The following is a 19489-nucleotide window of genomic DNA, read 5'->3' on the forward strand; positions in this document are numbered from 1 at the left end:
ACGCAATTATTCCCACAAGCATAACGCCTAACTGCACGAAACCAAACGTTAAAAAGATATACCCACATACCTGTACATTTGTCGGGCCCACGATATCTTTCCTGAAATGGGAGGCAAGTTGCGAGACATTGGTGGATCGGTTTTCATCTTCTGATAAGCTTTTTTTACACTGTCAAGGTCACGCAGGTAGCGCGAAAGGAGGATGACATACTTGTCGAAAGTGTCCAACTTGGCCCCCTTGATGTTTTCGAACTTTTGAAGCAAATCTGAAAATTAAGTGATTTCAACATATTAATTTTAGCAAAAACAAACACTTGATAAATATATTTTTTACTTAGTAAATATTCTGTGGTGACCGGTTTGGCAAACCACGAATCGAGAAATTCCTGCAGAGATTGTTGCAGTGCTTCAATTTGAACACAAAACTCCATGTAATCAGTGTCGAATTCTGCTTTACGATGGTCCAAAACATCATATTTTTTCTTTTCCGTGTTTGTGACAATGTTTTGGTATCTTAAAACGATAATGTTTAATTTAACAAACGGTGATCTTAAATAAACAAAAGTTTCAACCCAAAATCTGGTTTCAGATAAAATACATTTTTGTTTTGCATGGCAATATGTGGGCAGCTCACTTTAAAGCAATGGAGTCAATTCCTTCAATCTTGACCGAGTTCAGTCCAGCGAATTCATGCATGGTTCGAAACATGTCGGTGAGTTTGTCCAACCTTCGACAGAAAGTGTCAAATTTTCCAAAAATGTAATTCTCACTGAATTCAAACTGACGCTCTTTTGGATCTTCCTGCAAGAAAAAACAACAAATTGACTATTTAATCACGATTCAAAACTTCATTCGTTACCTTCAGTTTATCTTTTATTTTGTGGAACGACTTCTGGTATTCCCTGTTCAGCATTTGACAATCGTCCATTTTCTGCAAAACTGTTAAGCGATCTTGATCCCAAATTTTTGCCTTTCCTTGATTAATGTAATGTTTACATGTTGTTATCATCTGGTTTGTTACCTAAAAAAGTCGTGTAAAATAACATTGTGATGTTCATCTGGTTGGGATATTTTTCCTGCTTGCCCCACTGCCTTAATCTAAACTTGTTTATACACAGGAAAAAAACATTTCTTTCATAAAGTGAATTACTTTGTATATTCTGTTTACAATGCAATACAACAACGAGTAGTACCTTTACAAAGAGCGATGTCATTCTTTCGGAAGTATTGTAATATTGCGAAATGCTGTGGATCATCCTAATACTGTTCATCAGACTGGGGATGATTTCCACCATGCTTCGTGGATCGCACTTGCTTAGTGGACCAAAGTATTTGTCAAGGGTGTAAAGATATTTCACGTTGTCCTTTGCCTCGTTTGCGGCGTCAGTAATACGACTGTCGAGCTCCACCCAGTGGCGGATAGTTCTCGATTTTGCTGCTTGCAAAATTCCAACGACGGTTCTGACCTGAAAAAGAAAAACACAGATTTTTAATAGATTTAAGCAGTTGACTGTTGAAATCGCTTTAATGTGTAACAAATACTGTACAGTAATGTTTAAGTATCCTGTTACGCTATAAGGAATAAAGGGTAAAGTTTCTTAAATTGGCACTTGACGTACACGTGGTGTCTTAATTTCATCCAACAAGGCATTAAATTTCGACATCCTTTGTCTCCAATGTTCAAGTTCTGCAGCAGGACCAATGTCGTCAGCTTCCTTGCGCATCTGCTCACTTTCCGCAAGAACCTAAACAGATAACGCAATGGTAAAGACTCACACAAAACGTCACACACACAAAAAAAATAATTCGTTATATTCACCTGGTCAATTTGTCTACACCAAATTTCAACCACTTTTTCGAGTTTTTCAAGTAAATCGGAATTTCTGGAGGCCTGCATAAAGTCGACAGGTCCCCGCAAAGTATCCAAGTTGTAACCGACATCGAAATCTTCCAGTTCGAATTTGCCTGAAAAATTTTAGTTACAGGTAACGTTCCGTTTTTTTTTATTTGGTATTCCTAATATATACAATTACTATGTATTAATCAAATCGAAACGTTGATTTGACCCAGTTAAACCGTTTAGTTAACTGAGAGTTGTAAGTCGAGTAGGGTTTTTCGGGTCGGTTTTAGGTTCTGGCTTGACTTGGGCTATGACGATACACTCAGCATCATTTGCTTCATTTTTACCAACTTTCTGACCTTATACGGACTTTTTTGGAAATAAAGGGGTCGGGCCAGGTTCAGGGTCTGTACTTACGGTTTAGGGCATCAACTTTAGGCCCGGTTGCAACTCTGTGCCAATATGCAAAAAATAAAAAAACAACTCTGAACCTTTGGTTTTTCGAATGTTCGGCACATACCTTCCAAACTGATCCGAGCTGTTGTCAATACGTTGACAAACTTTTCTACAGACTCAATGAAATCCTCAACCTAAAAGTAAATCAAGTTAATTCAACCAATCAACACGTAGCCATAATAGAAGAAGGTTAACTTACTACTGGTGATTTCTTGTTGTCTTCATCAGTGAGCGCTCCCCAATTTTCCTGCGCCCTCAAAGCTGGGATCATAATTCGACCCAACAGTGATTCTATTCCCTTCAAAAGTCCACCCTCTGGTTTGAACAAAAACAAAATTCTACGTCTGAACTACGTTAAAACAATGATTTGAAATGCATCGAACCTGTGCTGTCGATCATTCCGAAGTTAACTTCATTAGCAATGTTCGCTGTAGTGATGGGTTTAGAAATTGTTCGAACAAAGAAGTAGCAGATGCCAGTTAGCGCTGTTTAAACATTAACAATTAATTTAGACGGTTTGGTTTACAACACTTGTAAAGTCCAAAACCACAGTTTTGTGTTGAGGGTAAATTATACATGGAACAGTCGACACACACGTGGAGTAAGATATTGTTTTGTTGTTTGACCGTTAGCTTCATTTCCTTTGTCGCCTCGCGGACAAAGCATACTAACAAGTTACAGGTCAATAAACAAACAGATTTTTGAATCATACCTTCCCCTTCCCCGTTTGTCAAAAATAACTTTTTTTGACTGACGTTGGGAATCACGCTAGCTACATCTGCTGCTCTGGAATAGGCGCTTTCCCTTGGAGCAACATCCTAAGAAAAATAGGATAAGAATAGAAAAATAGGAAGTAATATGATAAAATACCAAAACTAAAACAGGCTAGAACAAAGACTTCTTTTGCGATTTTAATGTGATAGGAAAGGTGTTGGGCAACGAATATGGATCAAGTAAGGGTCAACTTATTTTTTCTTCCCAACACATTAGTTGACTCTGGCAAAACGAATGCTTCACGGCGCACCAAAAAATTCTCGCGAAACAAAGATTGAAGATCAAGATAATCACTGATGAGTGTTAAGTGTACCTGATAGTAGAACATAAGTTTTTTAGAGCCATTCGGTTCAAAGAACGTGTCCATCAGTTCAAATCTATCGTCACTGACAACTTGATCCTCGACCACAGAGTCATCTACACCGATCGCGTCAGCTACCTGCACAGATTCTCAAGGTTAAAGTAAAGCATTTTTACAGTATTGTAAAGCACAAGGTTAAGCAACAAAGTCAATTACTTGCCTTTGACACAATGTACTTGTGTCTTGAATCTAAAGCCGACCTGCGCTCCTCGCGCGTTGCTTTTGCTTGACGAGCCATTTCCTTCATGGCGTCACCAGAAAGCACCATGTTCTTTTTGTTGCCAACCTTATACAACCAATATCTTGCATAACTTTTTTGTCCAAATGTGGCATTATTTAGGGACAGATAATAATTACTATGCAACAATCGTACTTGGGGGTATTAATAAAGGGGCATAACACAAATATTCTGTATTATTGTCTATGAATCCAAGATGCCAGACAATTTATCCTTTTGCAAAATTCGCAAATGTTTTTCCCATTTAAATTACCATTATTTTTTAAAGAGTGTACGTTGGTTTAACAAACACGTCAGGCAAACAGTATTTCACATATTTTTGCCTTTGCACGAAACTATTTACGATTCTTTGCAGCACAGGGCGAAAACGTACGATTGCCGAGCACCAGTGACAGTGTGTCATTTTTACAAAACGTTATCTGCGTCATGTAGGAAACAAATCTATAACAACGGGTTAAACCAACTGGAAATATCATTTACCGCAGTGCTTGACTGAGCTTGTTGAGTGAAAGGTGCATGACGTTTTCGGCCGGTGGTGGCTTGATCTTGAACCCGACGTCTTGCGACTCGCTGCACTGGGGCGCCAAACACACTGGTTGGTGTAGAAGTGCCCGCTGCATCCTCCGCTCGCAAATCACTCGGTGTATCAATTGCACCTTCACATATTACATAAGTTAAGCATAAGCGCCACGGCCTACAATACGCCCCGGTCAGATTGTTTACAAACGCGCTAATTGGTCGTTTTGGAGGTTGGCCTTTGTTTTGGCTCACGGTTGCTAAATATGACATCTATATCAACGCTGGGGCGATCTTTATGTAAACACGTCCGGGCTTGAACAAAGGCAGCTTCAGGCATGTGGATGTTGTGTTGTAGAAGTAAAATAGTTCACGGATTAGATTTCGCTGATCTCCTTTGTGGCAGGTAAAACGTGATACCATCTCGGGAATCATGTTTTCAATTTGTGACGCACAGCACAATATCAAATTAACGCTTTAGTTTTGCAAAATATTAAAAATATTCAGCAACATTACGTACAATTTAAAGGTTTCACTTAAAATAAGACGATGGTTAAGAAACCAAAAAAGAAATGTTAGACTGTGAATAAAGTAAGTCCCTACATTGAAATCCACATCATGGGTAGGCTACCTACCGTCAGTGTTTACCTGCGTTGCCAAGCGACGGTATCGAGTTTTACCACAGTTTACTATCTTGTCGCCCACAACACAACCACTAAAACACATCGAGGGTTTCGAAAACTACAAATGCTACACGAAACACTTATCAATGTTTGTACGTTAACTGAAACATTTGTTTAGCTTTATGCTTGTATATTGTAACATGTTTTCACTCACCAAGCAAAGTAAACTTAACTTAAAAGAAAATTGCATGGAACATATAACTTACAAAATATAACATTTTTTACTGCAAAACAACTGTTAATCACATCTGATTGTCTTTTTACGCAAAAAACAAAAGAATTAGGCCAGCAGCACACAAAGTCACTAACTTATGCTTACCTGGTTTGAACGTAGGTGGCGGCGTTCCATTACCCATGTCCGGTTTAGGTGATGGCGGTTTGTTGGTTTCTTTGCTGCCAACCTCAGCCCCTTCGCCCTCTGGCGAATTCGACATCTTTTTCGTATATCAGCAAGAGAAAATATAATTCAGTGTTTCAAGTAGCTCAAGCAAATAGTGAGTGACAACGTTCTTATGCTGGCTCGCAACGTCTCTCGTCGCTCAGTGTCAAATTTCAAAACCACGCGAGGACTTCTTCTCATCGTAGATAGACACGTGGTTTAAGATTTCAATCGCACAAAATGAACGAAGAAACATACCAAACAATATCTAGGCATCACTTCACTGACTAATAATATGCAGACTGGAAAAAAAGTGATCAGCTGTTCCCTTTAAATCTCTTTCTCAAGTGTAGTTAAAATGTGAATTTAAAGTGGAAAAAATGCTGTAAGCATCGGTTTAACCGGATTCGGTTAATCCAGATCTTCGTCTAATTAGGATAAACTTAGGGTACAATGAGTTGTAACGTGTTTTCTTAACAAAACGCTTGGGTTAATTCGGTTGAATCCGAGTCTTCGCCTAATTCACCAAGGTTTAATGTAGTTTGTCTGATAAAATGTTGTTTAGTTCACATTTCGGTGCATTTTTTTGCAGGTCTACACAGACTCTAATCGTGATACTTGTGGAGAAACCGGAACGAATAATGTTTATGGGTCGACGTGTGATTGTTGTTTGGGGAAAAATCAAACAAAACAAATTGTGTGAAAGTAGAATCTTTCATTAAGGGATAAAAGTTTCTCTCGGCGGCCCTTTACGTGACGTTATTACCTCAACAGCTGTTTGCTGACCTTTCATGAAGCAAGCGAGTTGCTTTTTTTTATTCAACAAACCAAAATGGCCGGGTTTGCCACACGGAAGTTACAAATACAAAGCGCAGACTTAGCGGCAATACACGTCAGGCAGAGGGTAGTCGCAAAATCACATACATACTAGGTGTATGCCACAAACTGCGTCCCGTTCTTCAGGGACACAAAACTACGAGAGCAACAAGTTAACATCAAAGTTTTGAGCATAAATACCTGTAACACGTATTTAAATTACAAAAAACCTCCAAAACCGCCTCCTGGAGGTCGTCGATGACGTCGTTGTGGAAGGCCTACATCATCATCCATCATTCCCCCTCCACGACCAGGACGAAATCGACCCGTGCCATAAGGATTTATTGGGTCAAATCTTGATCCAGGTAAGGGATTGCCTGCACCTGGCATACCTGGATGCATCGGACGACCTGGGTGTCGACCTCTACCTGGGTTACCAAACGGACCATAGGGAAATGAGGGATTGAGATCATAATCACCACCTTAGAAAAAATGTTGACGCAGTATGTTAACAGTTGTGATACTCTGCAGTTAAAAAGAAACATTATTACAGCCAATAAAAAAGATTACAAAGTTCGAAAACGCAAACTGTGTATTCTGTAATATAGAAACTTGCAAAAAGTTATGTTTTAAAGTAAGTATATATCACCTATTACTCCAGGTGGTTGTCCAGGAAATGGGACAGGAAAATCAGGATCTGGAACAGTAAATGCATGATCTGGTGGTTCATAATACAACATCTCCCGCTCATGTTGTAATCTCTGTCTTTCTATTTCCTTTTTCTCTATGTAACGCCGTTTGTATGCCTAAAAATTGAGTATAAAGGCAGCTAAAACAAAATTCATTCAATTTGGATAAATATTTTGTGCAATGTAGTTTACCTCTTTCACTGAATTGTTGAAAGTCTGTGGAAATGGGCCAAAATCTGTTACATACAAAACTCGCCACAAATCATTATCACTTGCAACATTGGCAAGAGTTGTACAAGTCTACAAAAAAATGGGAAACATGTTTAAAAGCTATAATTTCTAAAAACTAACCAAAGCATATAATCATTTATTTGTCTTTGTTTATGGTTATTGGCCACTTTTTAACATTGTTTTACATACACTTTGTCGCATCATTTAGTGATTTTAATGTGAGATACAATTATATCAATCTTTGTATGCAAAACATAAGCTGAAACATCATGGAAACATGCTACATATTGTTTAAAAAAAATATTACCTGGGCAACAGAGCAAAGAGATTGTGCATTTAAGCTGGAAAAAATTCGTTTCAAAAGATCAGGAAACAATGACAAGATTCCATGCAATGGAGGAAGATCCAACTCTGAAACAAGATGTAAAAAAGATGTGAAAAATTTAAAGTACAAAATTTGTGTGAACATGTGATACCTTCTCTCATAATGTTTAGGGCTTGGTGGGCAACATTTTCCTTGAACACATAGGATAGTCTTGATAGGGATTTATAAACTCCAGTGTCATTTGTTGGTTCTACACAAGTAAATGTGTGTATAAAACATTGTTTTGAGCTTGTCCTAAAAACATACTTGTTTCATTTGTAAACTTTTGTACATAATCTGTTGATTTGACTTGTAAAGACAACACTTTTTCCTCAGTATTTGTACATGGCTTAACAATACCTAAAAACACAACCAATGTATATTTAAAATGCAATAAACACTTTTTTACAAACAAGTCCAACAATATAATAATGCTTACCATTAACAATTACAAATTGCCCAAGCGGAGTACATGACATAGTGAACAGCAAAGCTTCAGCACTTGCATGACTATACTCCAAATAAACCATGTGACCTTGTAGTGATGCGTTAATTCCTTCAGAAGGGGTCTGACAAAACATTTGCATTACAGTTTTGTAAAAGCCTTTTTTTTCAAATATACTACTCAAATTTGATAAAAGCTTGCATACCTGTAAATAAAATCCATTTTCCATCATTAAGTAATGCAACACAATACAGATAGCATGGAAGTCATTCTGAACATGTTCTGATATATACAATTCTCTTAAAAAACTTGGTAAATTTTGCCCATCTTTATAATCACTCAACAGAATTAAAGCACTGTGGTTAGTTGGAATTTTGGTGCCACTCACTTCTACAGTCTAAAAGAAAGAAGTTTTAACCAAAAATGACACCATGAATTTCCATTCCTCTAGTGCAGTGGTTCTCAAACTGTGGTACGCGTACCACTAGTGGTGCACTGGAACTTTTCAGGTGGTACGCGAGTAGTTTTCTGCTATACCTAATTTAAGTCCGATCTAAAACTGCAACTCAACTGACCCAACTGATCAGCCCTGGTTTGGGGTCGTGTTTTGACATTCTTTGAAATTGCTAAATATGCTAGCCAGGTTAAAATGGGCCTATTTCTTGAGATGGGTTCAGGTGGTCCATAGAGGCAAATGTGATTAGTATCCTTTAACCAACAGAAAAATACTTTCTCAACTGTTATCGTGCATACAAGTGCAAAATGTTTACCACACCACAATTGGGCCAAGAACAATTAGTTTTTGTGATTGTTTTCCTTTGTGACATCTTAACACACATGGAAAACAGATTTTATAGGATAAGTGTTGTGTCAAGTTAAGTATACCGGAAAATTTGTCGATTTGTAGTGTTGACCCCTACAATACAGAAACTTTATTGAAACAAAAGGACTGTAAAGGTAGGTCAAAACACTGCGTAACAAGGTATAATGCAAAAAACATGTGAAACATAAAATGACCTGCGGTAAATTACGTTGGGAGGTCTGCAGACCTATAAAATTTATGAAAGGAGTCCGTGACTACATAAGTTTGGGAACCACTGGTTTAAGTGGTATGCAGCGATAGAAAATGTTGTCAGGTGGTACGCGATCCATATAAGTTTGAGAACCACTGCTCTAGTGCAGGGCTACTCAAACTTTCTTGTTCTGTGACCCCATTTTGAAACAGAAATTTCTACGCGACCCCTTGATGGGTATGATGTAAAGAAATACTTATATTTTATATATATACCGTCTTATGTCGCCTGAAAAGCTGAAATTCATTTACAGTCTTAGTTTTTATGAAGTCATAATCTATATTGTGACGCTTGCGGTATCTGCTTTTTCGCATAGTTTGTACACAATAGGCATAAATAAGTCTGGCGCATATGGCTACTAGGCTGGTAATACTCTTTTAAGTTCTACAAAATGTGTTTAGAGCAGTTTGAATACATGGGAATGATGTTTAATATACGCACATATACCATTTATTGTGACTGACATAATAACCCATAATGTTTCGCGACCCCAAAATTATATTACGCGACCCCAATTGGGACCCACAGTTTGAGAAGCCCTGCTCTAGTGCAACCTAAAAGCTTACTTCCATTGCAGAATCTGAACTGGTTAAAGTGTGTGATGTTGATGGCATTTCTTCCACAATGTTGTCAGTAGTACTGGACATTTCCTGTGAAACTTCAGGATTCCTAAAAAAAAGTAAATAGGGATTAGTGCAACTAAAACTATTTATGTGATCGCTGCATGTGGCACCAGTACACTAAAATTCATTTAATATATTTCTTTTCTGAGTACCTTAATCTATTTAACCATATTTTATCTTTATTCAGTCCACACAGAAACTAACCTCTCAGCAAGATTATGGTCTCTCAGTACAAGTTTAAGAAGATCACCAGAAACAATACCAACAGACGAGATTTGTGTGTTGTCACTTCCCAGACTGGATCTGCCATCAAGTGTCACATCGAAGTTTGATGTTGGACTAAAAAAATACTCTGTAATGTTCAAGCCAAAACTGTTACACTATAAGCTGTGCACATTGTAATGTATTTATTTCACAAAAATAACATACTGGAATAACCTTTAGTTTATGGTGCTTTAAATACAGCTCATGCTTTGGGCACTATGGAAAAATGAAAAAACACAAGTGAACTTACGAAAGTTGAAGCTTTTCTGGTAAGTCTTCCAGTATTCTAGATTTGATGTGTCCAATTGTTATTTCAGTTTCCTCCAAAACCAAAATTCCAGTTTTACCAGCATGTCTTATTCTTAGTTTCATACTCTAGTCTGAACATAGCAACCCTACTTTTAACTGCATATGTTACCAAAAACAAAACCAATGAAAACCAGGCCATAATATTTAAAAAATATCGGAACTGACCTAAAATTATGTTATTTCTATTGTAGACCCAAACATTGTAAATAGGGAAAGTACCAGTTATGATTCAGCACTATTTCGGATTTCGCACTTACCATAGAATACTTCATATATATGTTACTCCAATGTCTCCAAGGTATTATTTAAATCTAAGTTGATACCTAACAGTTCCATATTGCAACTAGCAAAGGCGTAGGATTAAAAATCATTTCTTTGATACGATTTTTAGGGAACTGCAAAAAGTAGTTTTACTAAATACTGATCTTATCAACCTTATTACTAATATTACATACCTCCACAAAAAGTGTTTCAACATATAAAAACGACTTAAATCTCATGAAAGCACACGATAACGGTAGTGAGAGAGGCCGCTACAAAACCATTTTTCTCTTTTATTTTTACCGGGGCAATCTAGTATTGTCAGTATAGGCTATCGTTCCTAAATTTTAACCCTGTTTGTAACAGAGCTTCAAAAAAAGTAACAACAATAGAAGACACATAACATATAAAAACATCCATGACAAACAACTTTTGCCACTGATCATGATCCACTACGTATCCTCTACACCAGTGGTTCTCAAACTTTTATGACCGCTACCCAAATCTGAGTTTTATGAACATCTCACGACCCAAGTCTCAAACATCAAAAATGTATTAAGACGGACTGCAATTTCGAGGCCACGTCGTCGCCGCATATATGGGCTCCTATAGGACCATGTCAAATGGCTGCAGACTTAACGAGATCGATTCGTTCGACAACACTGCATAACACAACACACATTGTGGCTTTGCAGCACTATGATCATTGATAGAAGTGAATCCCAATTCTAAAAATGTTTCCTTGTGCGAATACTTACTCATCCTTAAACGCTAACTGGTACATGTCCACATTCAGTTTCGCATGATTAACGTGTCCTACTATTTCCCGTGCTACGACGTGTCACGTTACAATCGCCATGTGCGTAACAGTAAAGTTGGAAGCCTATTGTCGTCTGTATGTGGTAATAGTTGGTTCCGTTTACTGTACAACGTGATCGAGTGAGGTGACTTTACTACTACATTAAGTAAATTCGTTTGTGTTTACTTAATGCAGCAATTGTTCGTTTGGACAGCATTGAATCGCCTAGCGCGACCCATTTTTTGACCCTGCGCGTGTAGGCACGCCTGCCTCGATGGCGACTTGTTAAAGGCGGCTACAGTGTAAACTATGATGTTCATTGCAAATTGTTTGGTAAGTCTGATCTTTGCATCTCAATAACAGCTGAATGATTAACAGCCACACAGATGTCTCTTCTTTCTTTGTATTCTTGAGTAAACGTTTCAAAGGCGAACGATGAAATCAGATTCCACATCCCCAAAGGGAGAAAAATAGAAGAAATAGACTAATAGAAGACTTAAAAATAGCCTCCTAGAAGACTAAAAATAGTCTAAGAATAGACTCAGAATAGACCCAGAATTCCCCGGCTACAAAATCGAAAATAAGCCATATATAGTAGAGCAAAAATTGGCTATTGCGTGAAACCTTTTTTCCTTTAAGTTATAGAATTCATTTCATGGCAAAGGTGCAATTTATAAAGTCATAGCGCCCTCGACCGAGCTGCTATGCTTCTTCTCAAGTACGAGCGGCTGTGTTCTACTTTAAACTTGAAACGGAAACGACAGTGTAAACAAGAGGAAGTATGCGTAATGATGAACAAACACCTTATGTTTGTGCAGAACATTCTAGAATAACAAAATGAATCAAAACATCTTATGACTTGCATGAGAACGGAAATACCAACACTTAATTGCATCCAGTTAAAAAGAGGTTAAACACTTCCCCTACATGCTGTGCAACATTATTGCAAACAACATGCTAACGTTAAACATAAACTTTGTGCACATTAATATCATGACCGCTACACGCGACCCATGTTTGGGTCGCGACCCATACTTTGAGAACCACTGCTCTACACCAAAACCAATGCAGTTGTGTCGTTACGTTTTTCAACGCAAATTAAAGACAACCCAATATATTGATTTAAGTTCAAGACCATTAAGTCATTCGTTCTTTTTGATACATAAGTTATCATCAGTATCTGCAAGCATAACGAGGAAACACTACAAGGGGTGCTGCGCAGCTATTTCCGGCTTAGTGCGTAATTGTGCTGCTATGATTTGTATCACCGGCGAAATAAACTCCACCTACTTTCCCCTGTGCCGTAGCCAGCGCTTCTCGTAACGTCTTAACGACCCTGCAGCGCGGTTTCAGGAAAACGCTCTTGTTCTTTTGTACAACAGAAACTTTCGGCCTTGTGCACAGGAAGCATCGTTTGACCAGTTTATTTCATGTGAAAGTAATAAAAGAAGCAAACCTTTCCGGATCTTAAAACTCGTGGGCATAAAATTGTTGACAAACATCGGTACTGCATTCAAATATAGTAAATAACAGCAAAGTGGCATGACCAATTCAACAACTATAATCTGTAGCGTGACACGACTATATAATACGTGTGGTGGCTTTCAAAGCAAAAACAATCACTCAATCGTTTCTCGTAGGAATATCATGTCTTGGAAAATGCAAAAGCGTTTTAACTTTTTACACGTATTGGGAGCTGCAAAGGTGATCACCGGACAGACCAGGCTAAAACTTTAAACAGCAAACAAGGACAGACTACAAACAACTGTTTACATTTTAAGCACAGTATTGTTTTGCAGAAACATGTTTTTTTATGCCACTTGTCATCACGACTTTGATAAGCATTAAAAAACATCACTAAAACATTTTAATTAAAACCATGTTTTCACAAAAATGGCCAAAAAAACACTTTTGCCACTTTACTCATCAGTTGATTTGTTTAAGGTGTGTCTTTTTCTTCTCACTGTATCTTGCAATGAGCCAACGTTTGTCTGTTGCAATTTCATATCATGAAGGAAGGTTTTTACCTTACCATCTCTCTTGTGCTGGATATCATGAAGTTTTTGAACATGATCTTCTCTAGCTTTGTCGTGTTTTTCTTCAGCCGAGTAGTGCTTAATATTTTTCTTTCGTTGTTCATCTCTCCAACCAGCATTACTCATCATTTCCTTTCTCTTTCTTTCAAGTTCCTCCTTTGACAATTTTTTTGTAAATCCTGGACGCTCTTTGCGCTGGTACTTGGGCTTAACTGGTTCAGGAGATGGAACTTTTGGCTTTGTAGGTTTTCTGTGTTCCTTCTCTTTTGCTTTAACTACTTGCAGTCCATAACCAGTTGCTTTTTCAATTTCTTTAGAATTTGGGGATTTACTTCTTGTTCCACGGTTATCATCAGATATATCATGGTAATTTCTTGCGTGGTGTTCCTTGTTCTTTTTGTGGATTTGTGGAATGTCAGCTTTTGTGGAATGCCGTTTGTGCTTCTTTTTAAACTCTTCTTCATCAGAGCTAAGATCCGAAGTTCCACTAAGATCTTCCTTAAGTGCTCTTTTTAAAGCAGCTTGTAGTTTCTTGTTCTTTTCAGCATTTTTCAAAAGTTTGTCAGACTTCCTACCATAATCATCATTACTGCTGCTTGTTTCAGTGGACTGGTGTCGTTTTCTCTTCTTTCTTCTCTGGGAATCATGATCTTTTTTCTTGGATTTTTTCTTCTTTTTATGTTTTGATGAATAGTTTAAATCTTTTTCTAAGGCTGTTTTAAGCACTGTTTGCAAATGCTTTCTTTTAATAGGATTGCTTAAAAGTTCCCGTCTCTTTTCTTGTTCTTTTTGTCGAATGGAAATCAAAGGGTCTTCTCGGATCTTGCTTTCATAATCCAGTTTTTCCAAAACAGTTACACTTAAATTTTCATTTGTCTTATCCTCTACAATAAAGTCTCCTTTATCCTCTGCTACTTTTGATATTCTTTTACCCAAAAGATATGCTTCTCTGTCTATTTTGGAGTTGGTTCCTTCATACATCCATTGTATGTTTGTTGATTCTCCCGGTGCACCAGATGACTTTGCCATCATAATTTTTTTGATACAATAATTTAAATCTAAGAGACAAAAAAATCATAACACGTTGGCTTATGGAATTTTTTCCATTCGCAACCACAGGTCAGTACTTTTGCTTACTATAATATCACTCAGATCATGCGAGTATGGAACAGAATTTAAAAGTGACAGGCATTTTGCTAAAGAATCTAATTGAAACAATTTAATCTCATGTGTTAGTAAAATTTGCACTGCTACATATGGCAGTATGCGAGGTGCTTGGCCAAGTAAAACATCCCAAATTTTTTCCAGTGGGTCAGAGTGCAAAACTTCTGCAAAAGCATGTTTGTACCATGATACAATAGGTAAGTTGTCAATCAGGTGTAGTGTTTCAATGTGATGAAAAAGCTTGATGTTTTCCTTTTTAAGAGTTGTTACGATAACATCTATAAATTCGTGGTTGTATTTAAGGTAGTTTACATTATTAAAAAACTTGTACATATAAACTGATAACCAGTATGCAGTTACAGAACAATCAGCCATGTCATTTACCGCCGAAGCAATGGAACAGAAAAACTTGTGCCATGGGGCAGAAAAAAATTGTAGTCCAAGTTCACCAGTTTCAAGTAAATACATTCTTAAACAAGTTTCACTAGGTGAAGTTTGATCATTGATTTTCCTCATCACAACCAGTGCACGCTGTAAGTCATCAAATTGGTCCTTTCTTTGTTGCATTACAAATTTATGTGATTGTTGGTGAATGGGAAGAATGTTAAGTAATATTTTCCAAATCAACATCCTGTAACTTGCTGGAACTGGAAAGCGAATGCAAAAGCTTTCCAATTTCTTTTGCTCAATAACCTCATCCTTTAAAATAGCCACAAGTGCCTTTTCACTTATGGCACTCCTGCATCCAACTTTATCATAATAGGTAACACGAAAGTTCCTTCGGCTTGAATCATCAGACATGTGAAACATCCAATTAATAATGATATAATACTAATTTATGAAAAACCTGAAAACAAGAAAACATTGCATGTTTATTACATTCATACACTACTCCACATCTAATTAAACACACAAGCATATGCCAAATAAAACACAGTGTTACCCAATTGCACATAAAAATACAAAAATGGTTTTATTAAATGATCATGATATGTTGTCTATTGAACGTGGGCTTCCAGTGCTGACAAAACATCTTTGATTTTTTCTCTGGAAAATAAAAAAATAAACATAAAAGTGACCTAATGTTTGAGTATAGTATTTACATTTTAGCTGCAATTTCAGTGACTGGCTTCATAGCTTTGTCCATTTCTTCACAATGGGCAATCAGTGAGTACATAGAATGGACAGCATCTTCAACCTGTTTACTCATATCATTTACAGCATCTGTGCATGTTTGAACATTTCCAACAGATATTGCTGATATCTAATCCAGAAGACAAATATTTTTAATTAACACAACATTTTTTTGACATTGCTAACCTTGCTAAGTCGTTTTGTAATTTCTTGTAACACAGCATCCACACTGTTAGTAAGATTTTCACTTTTTTTTTCTAAATCATCCAGAACATTGGCATCTACGACCGGAAGTTGAACATTGCTATTGTTCTTCGGACTATGAGTTATATTGGGCATCTCATTCGAGTTCCCTAACACAAAATATAAATTTAAAAAACAACGAATGGGAAATACCAAAATTCATTCATTGACATAACACTTGCCAATGCGAATTTTTTCAATGAAGTCCTCAGCTACAAAAGACACATTTTCACCTTCAACACTAAGCATGCCATCACTCAGAGTATGTGTTAACTTTGTAGAAGGAGCTCCAACATAATCAGATGAACTTGAAACAGTTGACATTTACTTTAACTAATATTTATGAACTAAAAGTGAATCATACATTTTGCTTTTTTAGTCTATCGAGGCCACAATGCAATACAGCATGCAATTGCAACACACCTTAATTTATTTACTTGATCAGTTTACCTTCAATAAGCAAATTATGATACTTGCATGTGTGCACCAGAAATTTGTACACAATATTCTACGCTTGTCAAGCTTTCCAGCACACAAAGTTTCTATATTTTTTATTTTCTTTATTAATTTGAATGTCAGAATGTCAGAATCTGAAAGTGTTGGTTATGTTCATCAAACTCTCACAGAATGTTCTAGCAACAAGGTAAGTCATTCAAATTATATATTCATCAAAATGATCACAAGGTCATAGGATCTAATCCTATCTTGGTCGCTTGTGTTTCCCTGAGCAAAAAACTTAAGCAACATTGCTTCAACCCAGTGGTTCCCGATGGGTTGAACCAAAGTATATATAAAACACAAGTAGCCCAACCCATTGTTACGCGATAGAGTCTCATGGACGCCATTTTGTGTCCAAATTAATACAGCAGGTATAGGGAAAAACACATAAATTGTCTGATTTTTACAAACTGGTGGGCTTTAATGCGAATTTGATAGGCCAAATCGAATCAAAAATTTGGGTTCTAGGGTCATTTGAGCATGATAATGCATGCCAAATGCAAATATTTAAAGTTTACATGAAAAATAAGCGGCCAAATTTACATGAAAAAAGGCAATTTAGCTTTTATTATTGCGTTGAAATGTTAGAATCCGAAATTTTTATTCAAATTGGCGAATCAAATTCGTGTTTAAGCTCTCCAGTTTTTATAAATTAAACAATTTATGTGTTATTTTCCTATCCCCGCAGTATCAATTTGGACACAAAATGGCTCCATAGGCTTTATTGCATAACAATGGGTTGGACAAATTGTGTTTTATATGGGTGACACTAAAACGCTGAATGGGCGGGAGATGGCGGGGTGTCGTGAAAACCGCTGAATATCGGGTTAAATTGCTGACGGTTAGTGCTATTAAGGTTGGAATAAGGTTTTATAATAGAAAATTATTAAAACTAATTCCCCCGGATACTATCCGTGACCGAGAGAAACATTCAGCGGCCGAGGGAAACATTCAGCGGCCGAGGGAGACTTCCCGCCCAAGCATTTTTGCTGAATGTCAGGAAACAGCTGAATAAGTTTTAGGCAGGGACATTTTTTGATTCATATACTTTTATAAAACCTCAACCCAACCCTAATAGCACTAACCATCAGCAATTTACCTGATATTTTGCGGTTTCCGCGACGTCCCGCCCATTCAGCGTTTTAGTGTCACCCGTTTTATATAGACTTTGGGTTGAACTAAATTGAAGTCACCAACTGCTAAAAAACCGAAAAAATCAAACAAAAAATAATCAATGGATTTGCAATAAAAACAGGCAGCTTGGCGGGTGGCGGCGGACTCATTATGAGCGAAGATAAAAATGAAACAAGCAAACAAACATAAACACCCAAAAATAACATATACACTGGCGCCCTGGTCTAGAATACATGACTGCAATTAAATCTTCATCTCTTTATCTTTCCGATATATGTTTAATTATCTGCAGGTATATCTTCAATTCAAAATATTGACCAGCTTCTCTCTGGTGCTGGGACATGTCTAAAATACGGGAATACGGGAATACGGGACGACGGAAATACGGAAATTGAGGTCTAAAAGACGGGAGAGGCAGGACTACGGGAAAGCGTTTGTTGGACACGACTAATAGCCCGGACTGGGTGAAAGTTCACACGCAGTTCTTGTAGGAATATAGCGTTAGACGGGACTATGGAAAAACGTTTGTTAGACATGACTAAAAGACGGGACTGGGTAAAAGTTCACACGCATTTCTTATAGCGTTAGACGGGACTACGGAAAAGCGTTTGTTAGACATGACTAAAAGACGGGACTGGGTGAAAGTTCACACGCAGTTCTTATAGCGTTAGACGGGACTACGGAAAAGCGTTTGTTAGACATGACTAAAAGACGGGACTGGGTGAAAGTTCACATATAACTCCTATAGCGATTTAGACGGGACTACGGAAAAGCGTTTGTTAGACATGACTAAAAGACGGGACTGGGTGAAAGTTCACATGTAGTTCCTACAGCGTTAGACAGGACTACGGAAAAGCGTTGTTAGGTTGGACTACCGGTACTTGTGTTTTACATATACTTTGGCTACGACCACTGTTTTTTTTCTAGATCAGTGGCTACGAAAAATACTGTTCTTTTTTCTGTTCAGTTACGTTGATTTCTAATCAGTTTCTGTTCGTAATAAATGCACACAGAAGGACTAAGCGAGAAATCTCACCTCAAAAGTATTTTTTACTTTTAAGTTAAAACATCATTTAATAATTTTTGCATCAGTTTAACCCCCCCCCCCCAAATTAGTGATGTACTGAATATTCAGTTTGCCATTTTTATTTCACCGAATCAGTCATTTTTATGCAGACCCGGTTTCGACCAAATAAATTGTTTGACATTTTTGTAGTTTTGTCTTTTGCGGTGCAGCAAGAAGGGGATTTCCCGTTTGACGTATTTTGCGTGTGTTTGGCTGCAGTGTATTTGCAGTTTACACGTGTGCTCTTTTAACTGTTTTCTTTGGTAACTTTGTGTAATACGGATAAATGGGATACAGTAATTAAAAAACTAAGAATGTCCTGTACTGTATTTTCTTGTTTTTTACGCATAAGTGATGTACACCAGCCCATACAGTAATTATAATTACTATAGTTCTTTGTATTGATGGGACGATACCAGGTTTTGAAGCGAGTACCGACGAGTACCACATGTATATACCTTCGATACCGAGTACGATTACCGAGTGCTTAAGTGTAGTGTTGTACTTAGTTGTATATCACTGGCTAATTTATCTGCCATGGTCGGGGTACAGGCGTGCACACACACATGCCGAAAAATGTAATTTCCACGTGATAGCGAAAAAGATACATAAACCGGCGCAACTTTTTTCCAATTTAGTGCTGTCCGAAGCAAATATTGGCATAAAGTTGCCTGTATTCTTATGTCGTAAATCGGCCTTCGGTACTCGCACGTTGGTATCGAAAACTGAGACAAAATATTTTGATACCGAGTACGAGTATCGATACCACTGAAATCGTTCGATACCATCGATACTGAGTACCGTGTACCAGGTACCCGTCCCATCACTAGTTCTTTGTAATATAGAATATATATTCTTTAGATAGAGAAAGTTGTTTAGCCATCAGCCCATCACCCCTAAACAAGAAACTAATTAGTTGAACAAAAAATCATGTCGAGTATGTGATATATCAAATTTCTAATTTTGCAAATTCCATTATTCATTACATACATTTCCGTTATTAAGGAAACAATGACCAAAACCATATTTTGTGTTTGCTGAAGCAAACCAAAAACAAATTACTCTTATTAATTGGTTTAAAATTTTTGTTTTA

General features: G+C 37.3%; 5 protein-coding genes across 6 annotated transcripts in view; all 5 read right to left on the minus strand.

Annotated features, from left to right (window-relative positions):
• Positions 1–5596, minus strand: part of LOC145225255 (dynein axonemal heavy chain 5-like) — a 27758-nt gene extending 22162 nt beyond the window's left edge. The window contains exons 1-15 of the mRNA XM_080091941.1: positions 5188–5596; positions 4150–4325; positions 3592–3717; positions 3384–3509; positions 3009–3114; positions 2680–2781; positions 2496–2611; positions 2361–2430; positions 1820–1965; positions 1620–1745; positions 1194–1466; positions 860–1021; positions 635–801; positions 335–513; positions 71–266 (exon numbers count right to left, since the gene is read on the minus strand). Coding sequence (XP_079948067.1) covers positions 71–266; positions 335–513; positions 635–801; positions 860–1021; positions 1194–1466; positions 1620–1745; positions 1820–1965; positions 2361–2430; positions 2496–2611; positions 2680–2781; positions 3009–3114; positions 3384–3509; positions 3592–3717; positions 4150–4325; positions 5188–5302 — 2186 coding nt within the window. The 5' untranslated portion in view covers positions 5303–5596. The remainder of the gene's footprint in view (positions 1–70; positions 267–334; positions 514–634; positions 802–859; positions 1022–1193; positions 1467–1619; positions 1746–1819; positions 1966–2360; positions 2431–2495; positions 2612–2679; positions 2782–3008; positions 3115–3383; positions 3510–3591; positions 3718–4149; positions 4326–5187) is intronic.
• Positions 5597–6048: 452 nt separating this feature from the next.
• On the minus strand, positions 6049–10186 carry LOC145223366 (F-box only protein 7-like). 2 transcript variants are annotated; one of them, XM_080089780.1, is made up of 11 exons: positions 10003–10186; positions 9693–9827; positions 9432–9534; positions 7998–8189; positions 7787–7916; positions 7615–7707; positions 7460–7558; positions 7291–7394; positions 6945–7052; positions 6713–6869; positions 6049–6545 (listed from the first exon to the last, which is right to left on the minus strand). In XM_080089780.1, exons 1-11 carry the CDS (start codon positions 10122–10124, stop codon positions 6283–6285), a joined length of 1506 nt encoding a protein of 501 aa, XP_079945906.1. In that variant the 5' UTR covers positions 10125–10186; the 3' UTR covers positions 6049–6282. The 2 variants fall into 2 exon arrangements, with proteins under 2 accessions (XP_079945906.1, XP_079945907.1); XM_080089781.1 differs by lacking the exon at positions 7998–8189.
• A 2343-nt stretch (positions 10187–12529) lies between these two features.
• Positions 12530–14238, minus strand: LOC145223367 (pre-mRNA-splicing factor CWC25 homolog). Its single transcript, XM_080089783.1, has one exon. It carries the CDS (start codon positions 14187–14189, stop codon positions 13041–13043), a length of 1149 nt encoding a protein of 382 aa, XP_079945909.1. The 5' UTR covers positions 14190–14238; the 3' UTR covers positions 12530–13040.
• LOC145223368 (TBC1 domain family member 7-like) lies at positions 14215–15131 on the minus strand. Its single transcript, XM_080089784.1, has one exon. The coding sequence runs from the start codon at positions 15129–15131 to the stop codon at positions 14247–14249; it is 885 nt and encodes a 294-aa protein (XP_079945910.1). The 3' UTR covers positions 14215–14246.
• A 37-nt stretch (positions 15132–15168) lies between these two features.
• Positions 15169–16095, minus strand: LOC145223369 (BLOC-1-related complex subunit 6-like). Its single transcript, XM_080089785.1, has 4 exons — positions 15881–16095; positions 15642–15808; positions 15425–15585; positions 15169–15368 (listed from the first exon to the last, which is right to left on the minus strand). The coding sequence occupies exons 1-4, from the start codon at positions 16020–16022 to the stop codon at positions 15320–15322; spliced, it is 519 nt and encodes a 172-aa protein (XP_079945911.1). The 5' UTR covers positions 16023–16095; the 3' UTR covers positions 15169–15319.
• Positions 16096–19489: the final 3394 nt, after the last annotated feature.

The sequence above is a fragment of the Phallusia mammillata genome, chromosome 4, assembly GCF_965637545.1.
Source record: "Phallusia mammillata chromosome 4, kaPhaMamm4.hap1.1, whole genome shotgun sequence".
Taxonomy (NCBI): Eukaryota; Metazoa; Chordata; class Ascidiacea; order Phlebobranchia; family Ascidiidae; genus Phallusia; species Phallusia mammillata.